Source organism: Thamnophis elegans, chromosome Z (assembly GCF_009769535.1).
Source record: "Thamnophis elegans isolate rThaEle1 chromosome Z, rThaEle1.pri, whole genome shotgun sequence".
In the NCBI taxonomy this organism is placed as follows: Eukaryota; Metazoa; Chordata; class Lepidosauria; order Squamata; family Colubridae; genus Thamnophis; species Thamnophis elegans.
In genome coordinates, this window is record NC_045558.1 from 117,996,859 (window position 1) to 118,024,707 (window position 27,849).

The 27,849-nt window shown below is 40.3% G+C and overlaps 1 protein-coding gene across 2 annotated transcripts in view; it reads left to right on the top strand.

The window, feature by feature from the left end:
* The first annotated feature begins 6,885 nt into the window (after positions 1–6,885).
* BRSK1 (BR serine/threonine kinase 1) overlaps positions 6,886–27,849 on the top strand; it is a 58,790-nt gene continuing 37,826 nt past the window's right edge. For both annotated transcript variants that reach the window (XM_032237423.1, XM_032237424.1), the window contains exon 1: positions 6,886–7,003. In XM_032237423.1, the coding sequence (XP_032093314.1) occupies positions 6,886–7,003 (118 nt within the window). The remainder of the gene's footprint in view (positions 7,004–27,849) is intronic.

Sequence of the window (27,849 nt, forward strand, 5' to 3'; positions counted from 1 at the left end):
TTTATTGTTATCTTTTAGTCTCAATGTTTATATTTATGATACGTTAATAGGAAATCATACAGAATAAAACTGATTTTATTTTCAAAGGGAGATAGAAACTACCAGTATACAATTGTTATATACCAATACATACATACATACATACATACATACATACATACATACATACATACTGCATATTGGATATGCATCTATTGTATTTAAAAGTCAATCTGTTCTATATTTTTCCTTTGCTTCAGTCATGTTTGTTTCAATTCTCATAGACCTATGCCCGTAATGACGAACCTATGACGTGTGTGTGTGTGCAACATTTTGGGTGACAAATCAGTGTTCACCAACACCCAGCCCTATTTTCATGTGATATTTGGAGGCTGCTGAATATGGCTTCCTATCCTCAAGCCTTGGCATGGATATTTTCCAATGAAACAGGCTGAGACAGGAAGATCATTTCATTACAATTTGTTCAAAGCGCTCTGATTAAAAAGTATTCCTCTCATTCAAAGACAGCCTCTTGATTCTCAGCTTACATTCTGCTTTATAGTTAACACGTTATAGAAAATGCAAGAGAAAAGCTGATTGGACAGGACAAAAGTAACTTCCCTTTTGCATAGGAAATCAGTTACATGTGGTCAAACATGTTACATGTAAGTCTATTTAAATGAGGTCTGATGAAAGCAAGAGCATTACATTTAAGATGTTAATGAGGAAAAAAAGTCATAAGATTGTTTGGAGTTCATAGAGAGAGATAAACCAGATACAGATAATCCTCGACTTACAACAGTTCATGTAGTGACTGTTTGAAATGGCGGTGAAAAAAGGGACTTATGGACATTTTTCACACTTACGACCGTTGCGGCATCTCTATGGTCATATAATTTACATTTGGATGCTTGACAACTGGCAGAGAAAGAATGGAGCAGAAGAAGGCTGTGAATGAACTAGAGCAACCTGGCTGAGGAATTCTGGGAGTTGAAGTCCATAAGTCATAAAATTGCTGAGGTTGGAGACCCCTGAACCAGAGTTACCAATTACGGGTAGTCCTTACATCAGTTCATTTAGTGACCATTCGAAGTTACAGCGGCACTGAAAAAAGTGACTTATGATAGTTTTTCACACTTAACACTGTTTCAGCATCCCCATGGTCACTTGATTTATATTCAGATGCTTGACAACTGGTTCATATTTATGACGGCTGCAGTGTCCCAAGGGCATGTGATTAACTTTTGCAGCTTTCTAACAAGCAAATCAAAGGGGAAGCCAGATTCACTTAACAGCTGTGTTACTAACTTAACAACTGCAGTGATTTACTTAACAAATGTGGTTTAAAAAGGCCTAAAATGGGACAAAACGCACTTAAGAAATTTCTCACTTAGCAACATAAATTTTGGTGCTCAACTGTGGTCCTAAATTGAAGATTACCTATACCAGTTAACACTAACAGACTTTCTCTTATCAAAAGACAAAACTCCAGACATCCTTTCCTATCAGTTTAGGAACGTTAATCCATAAACAGTTTTCTACATCTCAGCCTGAAAATGGTTTTATTATTTTAAAAAAGAGAAAAATATGTCAAATTAAAATGCAAAATAACTCTATTAGCAAACATAACAATAATACGAAGTCTGTGTTGTGTGGCCCGCACTGCAGAGCCTGTGCAAGAACAGTGTGTGCTCTTCCGTGGTGTGTGGAGACAGTGGAAGCCATGGAAGAGCATTCTCTGAAGCTGCTTGAAGAACCAAAGCCTTGTTCAACTCGGAGCCATCTCAAGTAGATCGCAGGGGGCCTGTCAGAAAGAGGACACCACCTGAAGGTAAGCGACATGTAGCAGAGCCTGGGGAGCGCTGGGCTTGAAGATCTCAAGTTGGAATTAGGAAAGTTGTTAAAGAAATGGCTGAGGCGGAAAGTTGCAGTTGTGAGGCCAATAATGAATGATGGGACATACTGTTGTCTTCAATTCAGGTCTGAACCTGGTGCTGAATCCAATGGAGAACACCAGACACGAAGAACAGGTTTTCTTTCCTTTTATTGAAGCGCTCCAACAAAAGGGGTCCTGGCTAGAAAATGCCAAGGAACCCCGAACAATAGAATTAAGAAAGCTTTATACATTTTCAGTAAAGCAAAAGGCAGGATATATAAAACAAATCATCTAATAATCTAACAATTGTCCTATTGGTCTCTAGCTGTGCCTGTCCTTAAACCTTGCTAATGAGTGCTCCATGAGTTATCTAATACACATTGTATTTGCTCCAAACCATCCCTATTCCTAACTTCTAGTTGAGGTCTGCAAGATGTTTAACTCTTTGTTACAGTTATCTGTAACAGTCCTCTAGCCACCTAGAATTGAAGTGTTACACATGCATATTCTCTGTGTTTCCTTTTAGCAGATAGCCCATCACTACTGTCCAGCAACAAGAAAGTTACAAGAAATTTATAAGTTAGAAGGACACCTTAGAAGGATGCTAGCTAAGAAACACATAGATATATTACCTTTGGTAACCTCATTATAATAGTAAATCATGTTTTGATAAGAAAGCTTATTAGCATAAAGATGCAATGTGTGAAGGAGGGTAAGGCAGAAGAAACCAACCAAAAGATATGTGTCAAGGTACCATTAACTCTTTCTTAGGGTGTTAACTTGCTTATCATAGCTGTATAAATTTATATTTGTACATTGTTTTGGGCCTTGGCTCCTTTAGCTGCAAAGACCCTTTTGCTGCATTAAAAGAAGCTGAAAACGCCATTCCTCATGTCTGGTCTTTATTGGTTTCAGCGCCAGGCTAGGACCCGTTTTGGGAACAACAGGCTGTGGGGGCAATTGTGTATGTGCTTTGTGGAGCAGCACAAAGCAGCCTTTTTATTGGGTAGCAGTGGCGCTAGGGCTGAAGTCGAGGCCTAGGCCTCAACTTCAGGCCCAGCCTCAGTGCTATTGCCAAGTGCCACTATTCAGGATAATCTAGAGGTGAGGGAGATAGACAATTGTTTCTCTTTTACAATACAATAGCAGAGTTGGAAGGGACCTTGGAGGTCTTGTAGTCCAACCCACTGCCTAGGAGGAAACCCTATAACATTTCAGACAAATGGCTATCCAATATCTTCTTAAAGACTACCAGTGTTGGGGCATTCACAACTTCTGGAGGCAACTTCTATTCCACTGATTAATTGTTCTGTCAAGAAATTTCTCCTCAGTTCTAGGTTGCTTCTCTCCTTGATTAGTTTCCACCCATTGCTTCTTGTTCTACCCTCAGGTGTCTTGGAGAATAGTTTAACTCCCTCTTCGTTGTGGCAACCCCTGAGATATTGGAACACTGCTATCATGTCTCCCCTAGTCCTTCTTTCTCTTAAACTAGACATACCCAGTTCCTGCAACCGTTCTTCATATGTTTTATCCAGTCCCCTAATCATCTTTGTTGCTCTTCTCTGCACTCTTTCTAGAGTCTCCACATCTTTTCTACATCGTGGTGACCAAAAGTGAATGCAGTATTCCAAGTGTGGCCTTACCAAGACATTGTAAAGTTGTATTAACACTTCACGTGATCTTGATTCTATCCCTCTGTTTATGCAGCCTAGAACTGTGTTGGCTTTTTTGGCAGCTGCTGCACACTGCTGGCTCATATTTAAATGGTTGTCCACTAGGACTCCAAGATCCCTTCACAGTTACTACTATTGAGCAAGATACCACCTATACTGTACCTGTGCATTTTGTTTGTGTGTCTGTGTGTGTGTATTTGTGAGTGAGAAAGAGACACCAGCAGACTCAAATTAGGCATTTGTGAATTTTTGACACACCAAGCCCAAAAGATTCACCTACATTTTGCAGTGTGGAAAAGGCTTCACGGCCAATTTGCATTTTGGTACCGCATCTCCTAGAGCCTCACTTCTTCCTGAATAAAAATTTTGTCACCCATTACAGATGAAGAGAAGATATGTTGGCTCAGCACCACCAAGGATTTGTGGGACTGATCTCAGGCAAAATATGCAGAGTTATATGCATGTGTGGAACAATTACAAATCTTTCTTTTACATTGATGCAGAAATATGCATCAAAATCATATGCAGAAATGATACCTCTGTTGACACTCAGAGCAATTTGTTAATTTAACTTCCCTGCCCATCTGTCCCAACATCACCTTTGATTTTAAAGTCATGATTCTAAAAATCAATTGCTTGTTAGGAATGCATTTTATCTTCTCTGTCCCATGTTTGTAATGTTATTTGTAGTAAGGACTTCTTTTTTGGTTGTCTAATTTATTTTCCCTGTTCATCCCCACTTCTTTTTCCACTCCTGTTCCTTCCATGAATAAAAAGCTTTGTTTGGAAGCTTCTTAGGAATCCATTTGTTGCATTTCTTAAAAAAGTTGTGATTTTTGATGATAACCCTAAACTGGCTACGTTTCCCAGGAATTACATTTGTTTCTGTTCCAATTGTGTTCTGTTTTCTCTGTCCTTTTCAGGGAACTTTTAGAGTTATCAACTCAGTAAAAACAGAGGGCATCAGTCTGAGAAAGACTGTTTTGTTCTAACAGGTAGTCCTCGACTTACAACAGATCATTTATTGATCAAAGTTGCAAAAGCATTGAAAAAAGTGACTTATGACCATTTTTCACACTTACAATACAATACAATACAATACAATACAATACAATACAATACAATACAATACAATACAATAGCAGAGTAGGAAGGGACCTTGGAGGTCTTCTAGTCCAACTCCCTACCATTTCAGTCAAAGGGCTATCCAACATCTTCTTAAAGACTTCCAGTGTTGGGGCATTCACAACTTCTGGAGGCAAGCTGTTCCACTGATTAATTGTTCTAACTGTCAGGAAATTTCTCCTCAATTCTAAGTTGCTTCTCTCCTTGATTAGTTTCCACAATCATTGCAGCATCCTTATGGTCATGTGAGTTACATTCAGATGCTTGGCAATTGATTCATATTTATGACGGTTGCAGCATTCCGGAGTCATATGATGCCTTTTTGATAAGCAAAGTCAATAGAGAAGCCGGATTCACTTAACTATGTTACTAATTTAACAACTGCAGTGATTCACTTAATAAACATGTGAAGAAAAGCTGTAAAATGGGGCAAAATTCACTTAACAAATTTCTCACTTAGCAACATAAATTCTGGGCTCAATTGTGATCATAAGTACCTGTATACCCATGAAGATCTGTGGTTTGCATTCCTCGTCCAACATTGCAATTGTAAGGAAGAACTGTGTGATCTCGGAACTCTGCCCAAAACCAAAACAGCAAGAAGGAAAAGCAAAGAAAAGCATAATTAGTCTCAGCTGAGCTAGCAGTGCTTTTCAGTTGGGTTGCAAGGTAAAACCAAAGGGCGTTATTTCTGATTAAGAATAGAACCCCATTCTGGGGCAATAAGGTCTTTTCAAGCTATTCTGCTGCAATTGTCTGAGAGCTCAAGGCTTCAAATGTCTTTTTTTAAAATAAGTTTCCAACAAGTCATGTTTGATGTCTGATAAACCATTAAACCATGCTTTCGTGTTTTTGTTGTTGTTGTTGGCAACCATGTAGAAATACTGTAATACATCATTGCTTAAATCCTTTGGATTTTTTTTTAATTCTCAAGCTAAAATTTCCTCATGGTGTTCTCTCCAAGCATTAACGGCTTAGCCTTTCATGGTCAGCTAAAGTTAACTGCAATCATTCTCCTACCGTAGCTGAGCGTGCAGTTTATAAAAGTATTGATCTAAACACCAACTACAACCCACTTAGAAGCCAGATACACTAGGAAAAGGCATGCTTTCATTTTATTATTATTATCATCAAATAATTGATCTTCTATGAAGGCCTTTTCATTGAAGGACATGGACTGTAATCTATCCTTCTGATCCAATGCAGGTTGGCAGAAAGACAGTGTTTTTATTTCCCATTCCAGACCAAGACAAAGTGACTGGATCAAGCTTTTATGCCTAAAGGAAGACTGGACCCTGGGTCTTCCCATTCTTATCTCAGCATCCTAACACTAGACCATGCTGGATCTCAGTTTGTTTATATAGAAGAGATTACATGGCATAAGAAAGATAAGAGATCTTGCAGTTTTCTCTCACACACATTTTCTCTCCCTTCTTCCCTCCCTCCTTCTCCCTCCTCCCTTCCATCTGTGAGCACAGACTTATGTCCAAACACAAGGACACAAACACACAAGCGCTGCCACCCCCTTACAAATCAGCATCCATCAATTCCTTGCAAAAAACTCATTACATATTTGTAGGCATTTGTGCCCATACCCGTATATAAAACCTTACATGCATACAATATTCCCTTACCAGAACAGGAACCTGCAATCTGCAGCTGAGTACCCTGCTTCCTTCCCATGCTCCTCATCCAGTGCTCCCAACCTTCGCTAAGCCCTCCCACCCTGCAGCCCCACCTATCCCGTCAGAAACCTTTCCCCACTCCCTTTCCCCATCCCAACCCCGCCCCTTCATCCCCACCCCTTCCCCCCTGCCTGGGGAGGAGGCGCTGCCTTTGTTCCGCCAAGGGTTAACCTGGATTGTGTCTGTCACCCAGTTGCCCGGATGCTGATGTAAGGGGAGAGCTCGAGAGATCCCTTCAGATTGCAGTGAGAGGAGGCGAAAGACCAGCCTGGGAGAAGAGCCTCGCCAGGAACATCCTTCATCCACAGCATCGTCTGGACCAGCTGAATGATGCTGGTACCCGGGCTGTAGCATTCTTCCTCCTTCTCTACCCTCCCTTTCCTGATGCTGAGAGCATCCCCCTCCTGCTAAACCCATCAGGATGCCGGCCTCGGTATTGTCCCTATAGGGGGGCACTGGGGGGGCCTTGCCTCGCCTTGCTGTACCCCTTCCCATCCCACCACCCCCTGTTTCTGATTGTTGCTCAGAAGGGCGACAGACAAAAGCCATGTCCGGTGGCAAAGAAGCAGGTGGGGTCCACCCTTACCAGTCGCAACAGAGCCAGCAACATGCTCAGTATGTGGGGCCCTATCGGCTGGAGAAGACTCTGGGGAAAGGGCAGACTGGTGAGTCTCTGGCAGATTTGGAAGGGGGGTCTCGAAAGAGAGCACCAGTTCCACAGGGTGGGTATGGTATGAGTAGCTCAGCAGCTGAGAAAATTGCCTTCATCTTGGTTTTGGATGTATTTAAAGACAGAGGATAATGAAGGAACATCTGGGGTGATTTGACCAAACGGTCCAGGTTAATTTGGCCCGCTGGGAGGAATAAAATGTGATGAGGTGATAGGTGAGTGGAACTGTTGATCCTAAGACAGGCTAAAGGTAGGATTGAGAGGGTGGGGGAGCATAGGGCTTCTCTGGAAATTCATTTGAGGTTTGTTGGGTGAAGGTGTTAAGAGAAGGTTGTATTCTACTTTCCTAGAGGTTTGGGGACGGGGGGGGGGGGAAGGGAAGTAAATATGTGCCCTGCTTAGGTAAACAGCTTTTTGGTAGATAGGTAGGCATGGGTGAGGTTTGGGGGATATCATTGGAGATGTTGAAGGTGCGTAGTGGTAGTGAATCTTAGAAGAGAGATCATGTTAATCTTATCTTTGCTGGAGTATAGTTAGAGGAGAGCATCAAATGTTTCCCCTGTTCAGGTGTATTTGGCATGCTCGTAATCTGCAAGAAATAACATTGTAATAGTAAAAAAGCATAGGTTTTTAAAAGGCTACAACTATATTACTACTTAATATTATTATTATATTACTACTGGAAGTGTCGTTAGATTCCTCGAAGACACAATGTGTACATGGTCACAGAGAGATGTATGTTCTGTGTCTTTGTAAGAGGTGTGTGTGTGTGTGTGTGTGTGTGTGTGTGTGTTTTGTGTGTGTGTGTGTGTAGCACAACCACTTAAACAGAGAGGGGAAGGTAAGCCATGGATTTCATGGTTGGGTCACTTTTAAAGCTGCTTTCCAGTCTGCTTTGCCAGGCAATTGGGGCCTGAAGGAGAAGGTGTCAGAGGTGCAGCTGATGCTTAAAAAAAAAAAAACTGCTGCAATGACCAGGCTTGGTTGGGGAGGAAGGAAAACCCAAAACAGGGAGGGAGAACCCATCACAAAGATCTAGGCTAGGAAAATAATGTATGGGGACCTGGACATCCTGATCGCTCTCCGTCTCTGTCCTGTGGGGACTCTGGATCTGAGGGCTGAAACTCGGGGTGGTGAAGACTGTTGTGGGAAGGCCTATACATCTCTCTCCTCCACCACCACCTCTTCTCCTGCTGCAGCACTCCGTATGAATGGAACAGGGATTTAAAAAAAAAAAAAGCCCTCTCTGCAGGGATGCTGATTCGACTGTGCGGGTTTATAAGATGGGCTTGGTTACGAGAGCGACTGCTTAAATAAATGCCTGAGAATGGGTTTTATGGAAATCTGTCTTCTGTAGCTCCTTGCCTTCTTTCTTGGTCAGGCACTGGAGGGAAGATTGGAGCTTGTGGGGGTGGGGGGGAATCTATCCATCTCTCTGCAATGATGCAGGGAAACTCAGACCACAGGCCTCTCTCCCGGGTCCTTTAATTTCTGTGTGCCTGTGGGTAGAAAGAGCGTTGAGGCTTCAAAAGGGGGGGAGGGGAGGTGGATTTCTGCAGTGGCCAAAAAAAAAGAAAGAAAGAAAGAAAGAAGAAGACATCCTGTGAGTATAAGGGGCCAGGATACGTTTGCATATTTGCCAGCGTATATGTGTTTGTGCATGTTTGGGAGTTGTTATCTCCCCCCCCCCCCCTGAATCGTTATAATAAAGATCTGGAGCAGGTGGATAAAAGAAACAGAAGAGGCAGCAGGGAATAAGGAAGGGCCAATTTTGCTGAATAATCATTTCTTGACTGTGGCGGCAGACAGTTTATACAAAGATGATTAAAGAATATCCCTATGAATGGGCAGATGGATGGATGTTGTTCTTGGCCTGGAGGTGGAGATTGGGGGTGGGGGTGGCAGGGTTAGAGACCAGACTGTTTCTAATAGCCCGAAACTGGGAAGCAATTGGGTAACATAGTAGGGCAAATGGATGCCTCATCCAGAGAACAGAGAACTTAGATTCATTTTACTCTGATGATATTGGCATGGATTCCCATCCATTTATTTCCTTGTCTTAAGGAGTTGAATGTTTGGTAGGGAAGGAGATGGATAGGCAATAAGTGAAGCTCACAGACAAGAGACATGCCCAAGGTCATCAAGAAACTATTGGCAGTAGAGATGCAAATAAACATATTTCGGTGTCTCTGTGATAACCCTGTTTAGTTTTGTTTTTCAATCCCAAACTAAGCTGGGATGGTCCAGCTGGACTTGGGGTGTATGATGAATGGCCTGTCTGCCCGTGCAATGAAGAATCATTCAGGTATGGAGAAAACCGTTTTGCAAACTTTGCAAAAGAGTCTATGTATGATATGTGTGGTAAGCATGGCTGCGCTGAAAAAGTTGTTCTAAAATTATGGAAATATTCCAATAGTAACGAGAAACCTCACTTTTTTTTTTTTTTTGCAATTAGAATGCTTAAGTAGGTTTGTTGCATGCTGTCTGGGCAGGGATGCAGCTGGTAGCTTGCTTATCTTGGATTTAGGAAATCTATCAGATAGGAAACCATAGTAGATGAGATTCTATGGAAGTCAGTCATACTTCAGTCCTATTGAAATCAGTGGGAGCCCATGCTAATAGTTATTTTTTATTAACACTTTTTAGTACTTCAGAGAAGGTATAGTCCAGGTTGCTACCCTTTGTCATACCCATGTCACAAACAGCATTCCTTAGCAATGATAAGGATTACAGAGTTTGGGCCCATACTTGCTGATCTATCACAAGTGCAACAAATCTTAAATTAAACTTATCCTGAGCATGTTTATGTTATTCTGTGTAAGGTAGGATCTTTAATTAAAACATTACTTTGCAAGCCAACATATTTCCATGTCCATAAGCATGGACTGACAACAGACACTTGGGGATGCCGACAACATGCAAAATGTTGTCAGTTTTGTATTTCACCAGAACTAAAGCATGAATGATGATACTGGAACAAAACAAACAGATGCATACCTGGAAAATCTGGTGGTCTTAGGGATATTTGCTAGATGTGGTTTTGAAATTCTTTGTTCCTCACTCCAACCCAGAAACAAAACTTCTTTCATGCTCAGAATATGCTTCCCAGCTATGATTATTTCCCATGGATATTTTAAGCTATGTATGTATGTTCATGTGTTTTGGGAAAAATAATAATGACCAACTTAGGCTCTTCTTATTTAGGTTGGAAAGACACTAATAAAACTAAAAATGAGCTTTAAGTCTTCATGTTAGGGAATCTCCCCCTCCCCTAAAAATAGAACATGGAGATTTCTCTACCTCCCTCAAACTCTTCTTTAAATTTGATAAGGATACTTAAAGATATTTAAAGGGAATCTATCATATGGGGAAATGGCCAAATTAGCTCAGTGATTTTTTCTGAGATATATTCTGTACCTAGTAAGCTAAATATCTATGGAGATTCTCAATCATCCAGGTCATGGTTGTTCCATGGTTGAAAGGCTTTTCAAAAGGCAACTGGATACATTGCACCTCATCCAAGAAGCTTCCTGAACTGAAGAAGCTTCTTGGATGGGAAGTGAAACTTTTTTCAAGAAAAAACTAATATTAATGTGAATATTGTTGTAAATGCTGGAAGCTGTTGCACAGAGATATATGTACCCAGATGACACACTGTTTAAGGAAAGATGAAATGTTTATATGTTGAAAAATAAAAATATTTTTATAAAAAGAAAGAAAGAAAAAAACTAAATGTTCAGTTGCCTTTTAAAAAGCACGTTTGGCACATACATCTAAATAGTTTTAGTCTCTTAACTCTTATTATTTATTTATTTAAAATATTTATGTGTTCACTCATCATGAAACCAGATCCCAGGAGAACTCATGATCATTATATAAAATAATATCGAACAAAGAATAAACAAAAACCCACTCAATAAAATTAGTCTTTCCTCCCACCAGTGTTTGTGGGAAATATATTGTTTGACTCACCATAAGATGTGAGTTTTTTCTATTGGTATATTTATTTGTTAATGCCATATTTCCTATAGGAGCTCAAGGTGGCACACATGGTCCTCCTTCACCTCTTTCTTTTTACCTTCTCTACAACACTGTCAAGATATCTTAGACTTAGGATGATACCTGGCTTGAGTCAGCAATGAACTTCAGCCTGAGTGGGGAGTTGACCTCTAAGCCCTATGAATCCTGTTCCACCATTTTTGATTTGCATCCTGCCTTTCAGCAATAAGACCTTCAAGGTGGCATTTATAAGGTCATCCTTTATTCTTTTCCTCACAGCGACAACTGTATAAAGTAGATTGTGCTAAGAAAAAGTGAGTGCTGTAGTTCCCCATTGCCCACTGTTTTCACTGGGTGATGGGGGATTTCAGACTGAACTTCCATGCTCCCAGTCTAATCCTCTTATACTAGTCAAAAGTCTGGTCCTCTGTGTAACCAGCCTTGCAAATAATCCCACCAATATTATGTCACAAAATATATCAAGTCATGGAGTACTGCTGTTTCGATGTGTTAGGAATAGTCATTTTCTTCATTGTATCTCCTTCCGGCAAATTGCAACCCTTTTTTCTTCTCTTTTCCTCTGATTGCCTCTTGGAGAGGATACGTTTGGGAACTTTGAGTCAACTGCATGTATGTTATCCTTCAGGTTTCAACTGCAGACTTCAACCAAAATCTCGCAAAGCAGAACAGATGTGCTTATTTTACATGGGCGCAAGAGTGTAAATTCTACAGGCTGGAATGGTGCGGAATTGGGCAATGACACTTCACATACTGTTGCTCTCAAAGGAAACTATGAAAAGTATAGTGGATAATATGTTTATGGGGGTGGGGGTGGTGCGTGAACACTTCCTGCAGGCAAACATAGCTTGTTATCAATAAAAGAGAATATTTATAGCTCAGGGTTGAAATGAGGGATCCTTGGTACTCTCTGAGCTTGATTGTTTTCTTGCAGACATTTCATTACCCAAAGTAGTTAGGAAACAACCAAGCTCTGAGAGCATCCAGAACAACCCCCCCCCCCCCGATAGCTCAATTATATAATGAAGTTCAATTCCCACCACCCCAGGAGATACTCCAATACACCCAGCTACAAGGAAGGGGAAAGCTAAAATTATAAAGATGTCCACAAGCCAAACTTTGGTGACTTCATGAAGACTACCTTGTTATGGGACAGGTTAATCATTGACTGTTTTGTTATGATTGTTTTTACTTCCAAATGTATATATTTCTGATAATTCCCATAATTTCCCATCCAAATACTAATTCCAAGCCTGCTTAAATCCAGGGGCTTCTACAGGGACAGGATCTTTATTGGGCCAACAAAAGTTGTATAAAAAGAAGTTGCATAAAATCCCTAGAAAATGTTTGATCTTCAAGTGCTTCAGTTCATTTGTGGCGGATTTTGGAAGCCACTCTATTACTAAATATAGGCTACAGAGAGTGATGGAAATTCTACAGATACCTAAGTTTAGATTGTGCTAAGGACGCTTATCAAACTTGCTGAGAAGGCAAATCTAGAAAATGGTGGTACATTTTGTTTTCCAAGGGATCAATTCCATCTGTTAAGTGAAAGTGAAATTTGATAAAATCAGTGAAAGTTAATTCTCACACAGTCAAACGTAAACTACAGTGTCTAACACTATATCAGACTGTTTCAAAAACAAAGAACAGATGGAAACTATATATCCCACCCCAAGAGAATTGCTTCTAACCCTTTATGTAAAGTAGGTGGGAGAAACACATAATATATTGAATTATTATAAATAAAAGTCATTTATTAGAGTTAATATTATGGCTTCTTATCTTTTGATTACCTTTGTATGAGATGTTAGTAAACTTTCTCAGGTTCCCTAGAAATGAAATCTGTGGGCAAAGCCAACCCATGATGATTAACAAGAATCCAAACAATAATAAATCTGTAACAGAAAGTAAAACTAACAGATGTTATCAAACATTTGGGAAAAAAATTATCTATATAAATACATAGGCATGAATGCTAAGGCATCATATAGAAGCCCCTTTATTTCTTACACTGCAAGACAAGAAAAGGCAAATGTAAAGTATGCATTTGCTTTTCATTTTCATTTGGTTTGGTTTGGTTTGGTTTGGTTTGGTTTGGTTTGGTTTGGTTTGGTTTGGTTTGAGAAATCCTGAGAAAATTTCCCACACAAATACAAATGCACATATAATTTAGTAGAGCGAAATTAATTCTCCAACAAGAAGCTGATCCTCTCCCCACTCCTCCCATAAGATGTACAGGTAGTCCTGGACTTACAACCACATTTGAACCCCAAATTTCCCCATGTTAAGTGAGACATTTGTTAAATGAATTTTGCCCCATTTTACGATCTTTTTTGCCTGTTAAGTGAATTACTGCAGTTGTTAATTTAGTAACCCTGCTGTTTAGTGAATCTGGCTTCCACATTGACTAATGCTTGTCAGAAGGTCGTAAAAGGGGATCACGTGACCTTGGGACACAGCAATGGTCATAAGTATGAACCAGTTGCTAAGCATCTGAATTTTGATCACATGATCGTGGGGATGTTACAAAGGTTTTAAGTGTGAAAAATGGCCATAAGTCACTTTTTTCATTGCCGTTGTAACTTTGAATAGTCACTAAATGAACTGTTGTAAGTCCAAGACTACCTGTAAACTATTTTTTAAAAAACCTGTTACCATCTTTAATGAAATTGCTTTGGAAGTAGCATACATTTCCATGATAAACATTTTTCAAACTCAAGTTCCCAGAATTATTGTAGCTCATTGGTGCCTATATTTGAATCTTGTCTTTTCATATGGCAAATAGAATTAATAATACAACCATGAGGGAGAAGAGAGCCATTGCTTCAGACAGGGCAACTCCCACAGTAGCATCTGCTGTTTCAGAGAAGGATGCCTGGCATAACTGATGAATAGATTTCTAAGGTTAAAAAACAATAAAGGAGTCCTTGCAGATTTTTACTCCACCAGTCATTGCTCATTTCCATTTCAAGACCATTGAGCCAGTGCTGGCTGAAAAGGTCCCCACAGTCATGTGACTAGAAGGATGTCATGGAGCATTGTTACCACTGTTACCAACGTGGTACCTATTTATCTACTTGCATTTGCATGCTTTCGAACTGCTAGGTTGATAGGAGCTGGGACAAAGATGGGAACTCACCCTGCTGCGTGGCACTCAGGTCTCAAAACCTGGGTTGCCAGATTTCCAGCCAGCATCTTAATTGCTGAGCCACCTTGCCACCCCTAGATTCCTAAAGACACATTCAATACCACCGCCAAAACAGCCCCGCCTCCTATCAAACACCCACACAAATAAATTTGGCAGTGGTGTCAATTTCCCTGTTGAGAGCATTAGGAGGAAGAAGGAGTATTAAGTATGTTCGCTGTCTAGAGTTATTTGTAAAAACAATAAAGTGGGATATAAATAAATAAAACCACACCAATAAAATCATAACAATTAGAGAAATTCTTTGGAACTCCCTTAGTGCTTGTTGATTGAGCTTGATGCATGCAAGCATAGTTGCTGCTAATGCTGCACTGTTGGGCAAGCAGGGGACCACTGCATTTCTGCAGTTCTTAGGGGTCTGGGGCTGCTCCTGGTAGTTTGGGGATGATGACAGCAGTGCCTAAGTGAGTACAGTTTAAAAAAATCTGATATATTTTAATCTATTAATATATTGAAAGATAAATAGGTTTTTCTAGGGTCTTTGAACCAAACAGCTAACATCTTTTTTAATTAACACAGTTCTGTAACAAGCAATAAAAGAAAATGCAATACAGATTCATGCATCAGAATTTGCAAAGGGATCCTTAGCAAGAAAGATAAGGGAGTTACAAAGATGAGCTTGTTTAAATTGATTAAATATTGAAAACTACATTAATGGGATCTTGACCCCTTTCCTTTCTTTTCAGGTTTCATTAATAATATAGGTGGCCCTCATTATTTGTGGGGGCTCTGCTCCAGCCTAACAAACACAGAACATGAAGCAATAGATCATGAGACTTTGAAAAAACACCCTACAGGCAGGGAAATTTCGCCCTTTTTTAAACATGCAGAAAAATTCACAAAAACTCATCCGGCCGCATCCTCTAAACACAACCCTGCCAAAACCAAACTGCAAATATGTTAGGCTGATGAAGACTGCATAGTCTAATAAAAAGATAAATATTTAATCCAGCCTCATATCCCAACCTTATGGATGTGACTACCCCTATACCAATGCCTGGGAGATTTGGGCATTGTAATCCAAAATTTATTTGGAAATGACCAGTTGGAGGAGAGGCTGTTTTAATGTGTTTACTTATGAAGATAGCAAAAGGCACCAAAATAATATTTAGCTAATAATAATAATAATAATAATAGTAGTAGTAGTAGTAGTAGTAGTAGTAGTAGTAGTAGTAGTAGTCGTCGTCGTCGTCGTCGTCGTCCTCTGAAATACAATCAAGGCCATAAATACCTGGGCAATACCAGTTATAAGATACACAGCTGGTATAGTTAACTGGACACAAGCTGATTTGGACATTTTGGACCGAAAAACCAGGAAACTAATGACAATGCACTACAGTTTACATCTACGTGGTGATACTGATAGATTATACCTGCCCCGAAAATCAGGTGGCAGAGGATTATTACAAGTGAAGCAAACAGTTGAAGATGAAAAACATGCACTGGCTGATTATTTAAAAGAAAGTCAAGAACTTCTATTAATTGAAGTAAAGAAAAAACAACTATTGAAGGCCGAACAGACGAAACAAGAATACAGAAAAAATGTGATAAAATCAAGAATGGAGAGTTGGCAGAACAAAGCACTGCATGGCCAATTTCTGGGGGGAAAAAAGATAAAGTGGACAGTGAACAAACTTGGTTATGGTTAACAACAGGTACATTAAAGAAAGAAACAGAGTCGCTAATCCTGGCTGCGCAAGAACAAGCTATCCGCACAAATGCCATTAAGGCCAAAATCGAAAAATCCTCTGATGATGCTAAATGCAGACTTTGCAAAGAAGCTGATGAAACTGTTGATCGCATACTCAGCTGCTGTAAAAAAATCGTGCAGACTGATTATAAATTGTGGCACAATTCAGTAGCACAAATGATCCATTGGAATTTGTGCAAAAATTATAATATTAAAACAGCAACAAACTGGTAGGAACATCAGCCTGAAAAAGTCACCAAAAATCAGATGGTCAAGATCTTGTGGGATTTTCTCATACAAACAGACAAAATACTGGCGCATAATACACCAGACATCACACTAGTTGAGAAAAATAAGGTCACAATCATAGACATCGCAATACCAGGTGATAGCAGGGTCGCTGAGAAAGAACATGAAAAAATCGCAAAATACCAGGACTTAAAAATCGAAATTCAACGACTATGGCACAAACCAGCAGTGGTAATTCTAGTGGTAATTGGCACACTGGGTGCTATTCCAAAAGCACTGGAATTACATTTAAAACAGTTAAAAATTGACAAAATCACCATCAGTCAAATGCAAAAAGCCGCACTGCTTGGATCTGCACGCATATTACGAAAATACCTTACGACGTCCTAGGTCCCTGGGTGGGGCCCGACTAGTAATCGCCAAATCCAGCAAAACAACTGGCCGCTGTGATACAATTCTGTTGTTGATAATAATAATAATAATAATAATAATAATAATAATAATAATAATAGTAGTAGTAGTAGTAGTAGTAGTAGTAGAGTAGTAGTAGTAGTAATCCTCTGTCCTGATATTTGATGCTATGACTAGTGCCTACAAAGTAAATAGGATCATTGTCAAGCATTAAAAATTAAGCCTTCCCTTTATTTAAGCTCAAATGACATGTAGGATTTTTGCTTTATTTTTTTGGCATGGAAGTGGATTAACACTGCTATATTCAAGGATTTTTAAAATTCTTCCTTTTATGGTCCACAGCCCTGGAGTTCCCAGTGGATCTTACTCTGGTTAATGTCTTAGGATCATCCATTTTTGGGCTAACACTTGCCACCTGCAGTATACTCTGAGGAGCAAACTTTTTTTTAAGTACCTATAGGTTACTTTTGAGTGTAACCATGTGTTTTTCTGTTCTGACTGTTCTGCAATGGTTCCTCCTGTCCTTCACCTTCCATGTTGCAAAGTTTCCAACTATGGGCCAGGGATGGGATGGTGGTAAAAGGGCAGACACTAATATCTTGGCAAATTGCAAAGCATGGCTGCTGGATTTCATATGACAACTAAGTGCGCAAATGTAAGACCACATTTGGAATATTGCATCCAATTTCGGTTGCCATAATATAAAAAAGATGTGGAAACTCTAGAAAGAGTGCAGAGAAGAGCAACAGAGATGATTAGGGGACTGGAGAAGAAAACATACAATGAATGGTTGCAGGAATTGGGAATGTCTAGTTTAATGAAAGGAAGGACTATGGGTGACATGACAACAGTGTTCCAATATCCGAGGGGCTCCCACAAAGAAGGGAGAGTCAACCTGTTCTTCAAAGCCCCTGAAGTTAGGACAAAAGCAATGATTGGAAACTAATCAGGGAGAGAACCAACTTAGAACTAAGGAGAAATTTCCTGACAATGAGAACAATTAATGAGTGGAAGAGCTTGCCTCCAGAAATTGTAGGTACTCCAACACTAGATGTTTTTAAGAAGAGATTAGACAACCATTTGTTTGAAATGGTATAGGGTTTCCTGCTTGAGCAGAGGATTGGACTAGAAGATCTCCAAGGTCCCTTCCAACTCTGTTATTCTGTTATTCCTCTGTTTCCAGATCAATACTTCTTAAACTTTGTGGATGTGGGGGGGGGGGAGAGTATTATTGTTTTTACTGTTTGTATATTGGGTTTTTATTTTTTGAAAGCCTCCCAAAGTCATTGAGAGTGAATGAGCGCCATATACATTCTCTTCAATAAAATAATATTAAATAACTAAACCTGCACTGCTAGCTGGGGAATTCTGGGAGTTGAAATTCACACACCTTAAGGTTGCTAAGGTTGAGAAACATTGCTCTAGATCAAGTGCAATTGCCCTTCTTTTATTTTTCCTGTGATTTATCAGGGCTGTTTATTTTAGGTACCATCATCACAGTCTAAGACCCAATCTGACTAATTTGATAGTACTGGTTTGATATATAGGTGTGATACACTAAGAATAATAAAATCATACAACTGGAAGAGGCTATTTAATATATTGAGTGCAATCCCCTGCTCAGCACAGAAACACAAATTAAAACCTCCTTAATGATTGGCTATCTTCCTTTCTCATATACCAGTTATGTTAGACAATTGCCAGTCTGTTTGTCTAACCATTTATTTATTTGTTACATTTATTTGTCAGCTATGTCACCATGAGATACTCTAGAGAGTATGTATTAGAGACTGCAAAAAAAATAGTTAATGTGGAAATTCACCATTCCCATTTCTTTATATCCCAATAATGTGAATTTGAACATCAAGGTCAAAGAAGGGCTATAATCAGGAGTGGGTTCCTACGTGAACTGATACCAGTTTGCTTCACTCATGTGCACGTTGGCCACATGTTGCTCATGCATGCACATGTTCACTGTAAATGGTCCTGCACATGTGCGAAGACCATTAAAAGCTGTGACCAAGACCGGATTACCACTACCGGTTCGGCTGAACTGGGCCAAACCGGGTCACGACCACTGGCTATAATTTACCTAATATTGAAAAAAGTTCTTTTTATGGGCTTACTATAAAATTGTGTGTCCTTCAACTGATTCAGTTCTACCACCAATAAAACTTTTGGAATGTTTTCTAATTGCCTTTTGGCAAACTATATTAATTTATTTTCAACATGAGATTGTTTTTCTTTTCATTAAGTTGGTAAACAAAGCCATAAAGAGGAATATATCTTCAGAGCTTCAGAAGTCAGTGTATGAAGCTCTGTTAGGTATTAAATATGTCTTCAGCTCAAATTAAGACAGGGGTCCCCAACCCCTGGTCTCTCGGCTGGCACCGGGCCAAAGCATGCCAGAAACTAGGCTGTGCAAACAAGGGAAGCCCCATCCACGGGATGTAGGCAGTACGCGAAACCATTCCCCCTCTAGTCCATGGTAAAACCTCTCTCCACAAAATCGGTCGCTGGTGGCCAAAAAGTTAGGGACCACTGCATTAAGACTTCCACTTATCCTTTTCCCAGTAAGTGAGTATGTATTGGGGCATAATTATATTGCAGCTTTTAGCAGATAATTTATTTTTGTCCGTAGTGATATCAAAGCCACAGTTAGCAGTCTAGCAAGAAAAAAAAGTTTGATGGCCATTTGAGTAGCTGGCAGAACTTTTTTAACAGTTGAAGAAAAAAACTGAGCAATATCAACATAAGTAAAACATATTTAAAAATGGAACACGCAGGTGTAAATGCTATCCTCTCAAGACGCTACATGTAACGGCAAGAAAGGAAACCCAGTTGGTCAATCAAGGTATTTCCAATTTCCCTTTCAGATAGACATCAACGTCAGTAGTGGCCAAGGATTATGGAAATAAAAGTTGGACATATATGGGGAATAACATGGTTGGGAATTATTTATACAGATCTGTGAAAACATTCAGTTTTGCTAAGGAATAGTCAACCTAGTGCCATTTAAGTATTGTGGACCACAGGGTCCATTAGTGGAGCCAAAAGATCTAGAAAATGTATACAGTATCAGCTTGCCTTCTGTAAATTTGCCAAGTTGGAGTTATCTCATTGCTTATCTGTCAAAAAGATTTGAAGAGACTAAGTGATTTTCCCTGCTTGTGTTCCCTGCTTCTTCTACTCCCTAGCATTCCTCCTTCTCCAATTTGGAAGGAGAGAATGTGTAAAGAAGGCTTTTACCAGGGCAGATGCGGACAAGCAAGTGCCCTACATTAGTTCTGGACCAACTCTCATTAGCTGCATCTACCAAGGTGAAGGATCAAGGATTAGGGAAATTTTAGTTCAAACGTCTAGAGTCCACTGGACTGTCTAATTCTGCTTACAGGGATTTACACTGTTTCAATTCCAGAATGATCTGGGTCCCTGCCAACATATACTCATAGAGGATGTATCCAAGGCCTCTGAGCTGTGTGATGCCAGGGAGTGAATGCATAGTTTGCAAATCGGGACTTGGTGCACAAAACAACCTGGAAGTGAACATCTGTCATGACCCAGGAAAAATGCAATGTGAGCACATACTATAGATGCCACTGTGTTGAGGGACAAGCTAGATCCATGGGCTGATTCTGCAACAGAGGAAGCAACAGAGGAAGAAATGAGAAGTATTCCCTTTCCAGACTAACCCCAAGGCATTACGCAATGACAATATTCACCCTGAACCATAAATCAGCCAACCAGATTTTAGTTTAGCATGCTGTGTGAATGCACCCTATGTAAATGGTGCAAGCATATGTTCATACTACAAATGGCTGTATCACAAACATCTAGTTTAACCACAAGGTCTCTGGCAGAGATCCAGGAAGGAGCAGGGCCAATAAACAGGAAACGTCTGGTCTGACTTGACTAATATTTCTCTCTCTTGCATTTGTAAAATGCAAAAAATGTAAGTGAATGTGACTGTGTTCAACGGGTTCAGTTACTTTCAAGCAGAGGTGGTATTCTACCGGTTTGGACTGGATAGCCCAACCAGTAGTGGAAATTGCAGGTGACTTCCCCGACTCGTACCTGGCTCTATGGCATCCCATTTAGGCCATTTTTTTTTGGCCAAAAGCGCATATGCTTTTGAAGAATCTGTGGAGGTGGCATGTGCACTAATATTTGTGAATTGGTAGGCTACCACTCCTGCTTTCAGGGTTGGAAACCCAATGAAATCCAATTTCCACAGCCATGATTCTGTTACGCTAGAGTACTCTGTTGGCCTGTATTTTGGAATTTATAGATTCTACAATGGGCATGGTAGCTAAACACAGTGACAAAAATAGGGATAGCTAGTTCAGGGAAAAACTGTGAAAACATGACTGAGGCAAAATATTGTTTAAAATCAAGATCTGTTTTCTCTTGTTCCAGAATTCAGCACAGAACAATGGCTCTAAATTTCAGAAAAATAAATTCTAGTAAACCATTAGGAAAACGTTCCTAACACTAAATGTAGTTTGATAGAAGTATCAGTGATAAAGAGATTTTTGGATCCTCTTTCCTGGATGTATATGTGCTAGTCATTCCCGACTCTAGGGGGGGGTGCTCATCTCTGTTTCAAAGCTGAAGAGCCAGCGCTGTCCGAAGACGTCTCTGTGATCACGTGGTCGGCATGACTAAATGCCGAAGGCGCATGGAACACTGTTACCTTCCCACCAAAGATGGTTCCTATTTTTCTACTTGCATTTTTACATGCTTTCAAACTGCTAGGTTGGCAGAAGCTGGGACAAATAACAGGAGCTCACTCCATTATGCAGCGCTAGGGAGGCCGAACTGCCAACCTTTCTGACAAGCTCACTGTCTTAGCCACTGAGACACCATGTCCCACAATGTATTTAATATAGTGGATGTATTTAAGAAGAGGCTAATAGCCATCTATCAACAAGACTTTAATTTGGGTCCCCACACTGAGCCAGGAGATGGATTACATAATTCAGCCAGTCCTGTGGCTCCTTGTATGTTATTCCAGCTCAGGCAATGAAATTAATTTGGTAAAGTGTACCTCAGTTAAGCATTTTCATTGACTCACAATCATAGAATCATAAAATAAGAGCTGGGGATAATATAGTCCAAAATTTCCCAGCCTTGGTAACTTCCTGAGGAATGGCATTCAGTACCCAGAATTTCCTAGCCAGCATGGCTATTGCTGAGAATTCTGAGAGTTGAAGTCAACATTTCTAGAATTTTCCATAGTCAGGGAGCACTGATCCAGTCCAAGCCCTTATATGCAGGAATCAGTATCAACACATGACTGCCCAGCCTTTCAGATACCCCCATCAAAGAGTATCATCACCTCCCAAGACAATCTAATTCATTCTTGAACAGAATTTACCAGCAGGATATTTTTCTTGATGTCCACTTGAAATGTACTACTTTATAGCTTAGACTCATTGTCCTCTTTCTTGTCCTGTCTTATGGGACATCTCTAAGAGTTTTGTCAGAATTCTTTGTCTGGTTTCTACAGTAACAATCCTTCCAATACTTGAAGGCAACACTGATGTCTTCCCCCAATTATACCCAAGTGAAACATTTCCTGTGTCTCCTACTATATCTCATACGTTTTTTCCTCTTATAGCCTTCTTTTTATCTGGCTTGCTCCAGTTTGTCACTGTTCGTCCTAAAATATAGTGTCCAGAGCTGCACACAATATTTTAGGTATGGTTTAACCCCATGATGGTGAACCTATGGCACATGTGCCACAAGTGGCACACAGAGCCGTATCTGCGGGCACAAGAGCCATCGTCCCAGCTTAGCTTCACCACGCATGCACATGCGCTTCCTGCTGGCCAGCTGATTTTGGGGTCTCTGTCATGCATGTGCGGCAGCTGGGGCGCATGTAGGAGATGTGCGTGGGGGTGCACATGTACTGGGAGCAGGGGGGGCAGTACAGGCTTTCCCTGCAGCACGTTTTTGCTCCCAGTAGGCTGCAGGGAGGCCTACTAGACCCAAAACGGGGCGTGGGGGAGTGTCACATGCATGAGGGAGTGCGGGGGAAACATGTGCATGCACGGGATGGTCGGGCAATGCATCGTGCACTAGAGGGACGGGTGCAGCACGCAGCAACAAAAAGGTTAGCCCTCACTAGTTTAACCAATACAAAATAAAAAGAAACAACAAGCTTTTCCTCCCAGCTCTGTTCATGTTGTATAACTAGGAACGCAGCCTATACAAATTGTTGATTCCTGTCTCTCTTAGTATACCGGCTAAACATGCAGCTAGTGCCAGATTGTAGCTAACTGCAAACCATGTCATAGACCAGAGACATGAATTATCACTTTTTGTCCTCAAATATCATGTTTTCTTCTGTAGGAAAAGAGAATATTGCCAAGAAGGATTCCATGATGACAGTATCATCCTTGGTTAGATGCAATGGACTTCCTTTTCTTTATTAGTTTAAAATATGTGGTATACAAGTCAAATATTTTAAGCGGAGGGCTCTATAAATTCATTGTCATCCATTTAATTAAAAATAACCACAAGCTTAGGAGCAATTTTGGCTTTAAAATCTCCACTGAGCCTTGATGATGATTTTTCTGGAAGCCATGATGTCTCTCAGCCTAATCTACCTCACAGGACTGTTATGAGGTAAAATGATGGGAAGACAAGAATAGAACCATATATACCACCTTGATTTCCTTAGAGAAAGGGTGGGGAGAAATGAAATGTATCTCATTTATTTTAAAAAAAGAACTACTAATTTTATGGATTTGCTCAAAATATTGTAAACTAATAGCTGGTGCCTGGTGGGTTTATTTGCAGAGTTGATACCTAAATACTAAAGCACGGGAACAACTAGTTTAGGGATAGTTGAGGATCTATTGAGTTGGATCCAGTCCAATTTTACAATATGATTTTGATATTATATCAGAAGCCAATTTCATTATATTTCAAAGCGGGAGGATTTATGGTCTGATTTATGGTAATTTCAGGAAACAACTGCCTTTACTTCACAGAATCCATTTGATGTTTTTAGTCTTTAAGTGTTTACAGCATTGCAATCTTTGAAAAGAGAAGCAAGAGGCAGGAAATTTAAATCGATTGAGAATCCATTCATAACCTTTGAGAACGTAAGAAATCTGACAGCATTTCATCTCTCTTTTGTGAATGTTGAGGCACTTATCTCTAACTGCCATCATGCTGTGGCCAGCTTTAAATAAAAGTAAGAATGATAGAAATCCTCCTGATCATCAAAATAAGGGTGGTGTTTTTTTTTTTTGCAGTACAATCCAGACATAGAGATCATGCTTTTGAGTAGAATGAATTTCTGCTCCCAGTCAATGTGATCATGATATTCACATGTTTATTTTGCTACTCTGGTCCTGCAACATCAGTTAATGTCTGAAGGATATCTGGCAGTAGTGGGTTCCTAACGGTTTGGATCGGTTCGGCTGAACCGGTAGTGTTTGGTGGCCTGGGTCGCTGGAACCAACAGCGACCCAAGCCTGCCAAGCCCCTGAATTGGTTCTCCGGTTGGCACCATAGGCGCCGCCATTTTGTTTTCCACTTCTGTGCATGGGCAGAACAATTTTTTTCTGCACTGTGCATCAAGTGCAAGCGCATGTGGGGCGCACTCATGAGTGAACCGGCAGTAGTGGCTACCCCTGATCTATGGTAACTATCATGCTATATAGATAAAGATTTCTTTATCCATGTCAGGTCATTATTGCCAATACTGAACACTCTTGTCAAACACAGAGAAATACAAGCATAAAATAAGGGAGTGGGAAGGTTTTCCACAAGTTTTCTACTTCACCATTTTCTTTATACTAAGGGAATAATTGTGGCTTATTGTCAATATTTCATCAAGTTGATTAAACATTTGTGCCATTTATATGTATGCTAATCTTTGTAATAACAGGTAATCCTTGACTTATAACAGTTCATTTAGTGACCACTCAAATTTACAACAGAACTGGAAAAAGTGACTTATGACCACTTTAATACTTGTTGCAGCATCTCCAAGATCAAGTGATCAAAATCCAGATACTGGGCAATTGGTTCATATTTATGACAGTTGCTGTGTCCCAAGGTCATGTGATCCCCCTTTACAACCATATGACTAGCAAAGTAAAGGGGGAAGCCAGATTCATTTAGCAACTGTGTTACTAAGTTTAGAACTGCAGTGATTCACTGAACAACTGTGGCAAGAAAGGTCGTAAAATGGGGCAAAAGTCACAGAACTGTCTCACTTAACAACAGAAATTTCAGGCTCAATTGTGGTCATAAGTTGAGGACTTCCTGTATTTCTGTAATTGTCACAGAGGGTGTCGTGGAAATAAGTTGAAATGCTCAGTATGTTTGTTTTTTGTGCTTATTCCTCACCAGCCTCCCTCATTCTACTGGTTCTTCAGATGGCCTCTGGGAGACGAAATCCATATATAAAGAAAAACTTGCATTATTATTATCCTTCATACTGTGACATTTGCATAAGTAAATTTCAACCATAGGAATTGAATTCAGTTGAAGATGAAAAAAAGACATAAGGCTGAACTGGAGTTTAGAACCTGTTTTTTTCCACCTTCATGATTCTGTTGCACTTTTTTTTTTTAATGACCAAGGTTTTTCACTTTTAATCACCTCTTTTATCTCCATTAGAGACGTAAAGTACCAAGCTGTCAAATGTAAGGGCAACAGCTCTATCCCATTATCAAAACATGTAAACAACAATATATTTTTCTCCTTTTATAGAGCTCTTAAGAGCAAGTTGATAAACATGAAGGCAGCTTTCTCTGTAAATGTCTTTCCATAGATTTAATCAGCATTCTTTCAGATTCAATACTTTGAGCCTCCTTGAGCCTTTCCTTATTTCTGAATTTAAGTGCTCCCATCCATCCTTGAGCTGGCAGCAAACTATACTAATATATAGTTGTCCCCTCTGCCCGCTCTGTTCCCAGCCACTGGTAATTTATCTGACTTCTCTCCAGAATACAGGTAGTCGTCAACTTACAACAATTCATTTAGTGACCGTTCGAAATAACAATGGCTCTGAAAAAAGTGTCTTATGACAGTTTTTCACACTTATGACCATTGCAGCATCCCCCCATGATCACATGATCAAACTTCAGGTGCTTGGAAACTGACTCTTATGTATGACAGTTGCAGTGTCCCAGGGTCATGTGATCAGCCTTTGCAAACTTCTGACAAGCAAAGTCAATGGGGAAGCCAGATTCACTTAACAACCATCTGATTAACTTATCAACTTCAGTAATTCATTGAACAACTATACCAAGAAAGGTCATAAAATGAGGCAAAAGCCACTTAACAACTGCCTCTCTAAGCAATAGAAATTTTGGACTCAATTTTGGTCACAAGTCGAGGACTACCTTTATAGGCAGTGGTGGGTTGCCAATTTTTTTACTATTGGTTTGTGTGCGTGTGTGATGCTTCTGCGAGTGGGTGGAGCGTCCGCCCCCGCTACTACTGGTTCACCCGATCCGGGCTTAACCGGGAGTAACCCACCTCTGTTTATAGGGTTATAAAACTTAACACAATATTATGCAAAATTGACAACTTTAAAATGTTGTGGACTTCAACTCCCAGAATTCCCCAGTCAACAAAAAATACTGAACTAATTCGATTTAGTAATATTCATCTTGGACAACATTGGAATAAGTGGGAAGCAATTTTGCATCACATCAACTAAGATGTCTTATGTCTGAGCTGGAGATGAGATGAAGTCAGCATAACGGCGACAGAACAGAAGTTGTTACCAAGGCAATCTTGTGCCAGGTTTAGATGCAAACAGGAAAGAAGGGTTTTTTAAAAAACATTTAATGGTCATTCTTGCTATGAGGATTGCTCAAGATAGATAAAGTTGCAATTCTAATTCTGCATCTTGTAGAGAAGTAGGGAATTTGGAAAAAAGGGGCCAATGATGAAAAGATACTGTATTTCAATGAGAATTGGAAGTGTCTTTCCCATCGAAGGGTAGGATTCAGCTGGTTTGGACAGGTTCAAATCAACCGGATGCTAATTTTGCTGAACTGGTAGTTGGAAGAACTGGCTGGCCCTGCCCACTTTTCCACTCCCCTCCCAGGAGTCTCCATGCGGCCTGTTCATTATGCCAGGTAAGTGCAGAGCCCGCAAGGAGGCTCTGGGAGAGTTAAAAACGGGCCTCCCGGAAGTTATGGAAATCCAGAAACAGGCTTGTTTCCAGCCTCCAGAGGGCCTCAGGAGTCCGGGGGAGGCTGTTTTTGCCCTCCCAGAGCCTCGAGAAAAGCCTCCAGAACTTGGGGAGGGCAAAAAACTTGCCTCCTGGAAGTTCCAGAAGTCAGGAAACAGGCCTGTTTCCGGCCTCCAGAGAGTCTCCGGAGTCCAGATGAGGCTGTTTCCACCCTCCCAGAGGCTCGAGGAAAGCCTCTGGAGCATGGGGAGGGCAAAAACGCCCCCCTGCTGTGGTACAGATGGCTGAATAGGCCACGGTCCCATGGCCAGCAACCAGGCAGAGAACCAGTTGCTGAAATTTTTCAATCCCACCTCTGGCCCTATCTCTAAGTATCCCTATACTCTGGATTAATTCCATAGTATAAGCATTTTCCTTGCAAGCTGATAGTGTTGTGAATGACTTCCTAATTTCCCAAGCAGTACTACATGGGTTTTATGCCCCCTGGATGAGATAGCACCAAAGCACTTATATACATACTTGGAAATATATACACCAACTTTTCCCCATAGAACACACACAGATTTGCTTTGTAAGTATAGTATTATTGCTGTTTATAACATCTTCCATGGATGCACAATTTATATATATAATAGGAATGAAGAGATGAACCCTACCTAAATATCTGTGGAGAGTCTTAGTCACATCATTGGTTGTACCAAAGGTGCTTTTTCAGGAGACAAGTTGACTTTCTTGTTTTTTGTTGAAAATGTTTTATTTCTCATCCAAGAAGCTTTTTCAGCTCTGACTGGATGGTGGGGAATGGAAGGATTTATATTATTTGCAGATATGGTCATTAGCATTCTTTTAGGCAGTAGTTAAGGCCACTTGGAGGTTTATCTGTGTTTGGAGGTTTACCACATTTGCACTACTCAGGTGACCCTGAGGACACAGACAAACCTCCAAGTGGCTCAATGACTCTCTAAAAGAATGCAAATGACCAGCTGTCTGCAAAGAATATAAATCCTTCCATTCCCCATCATCCAGTCAGAGCTGAAGAAGCTTCTTGGATGAGAAGTGAAAACAAGAAAGTCCAGCTCCCTCCTGGAAAAGCACCTT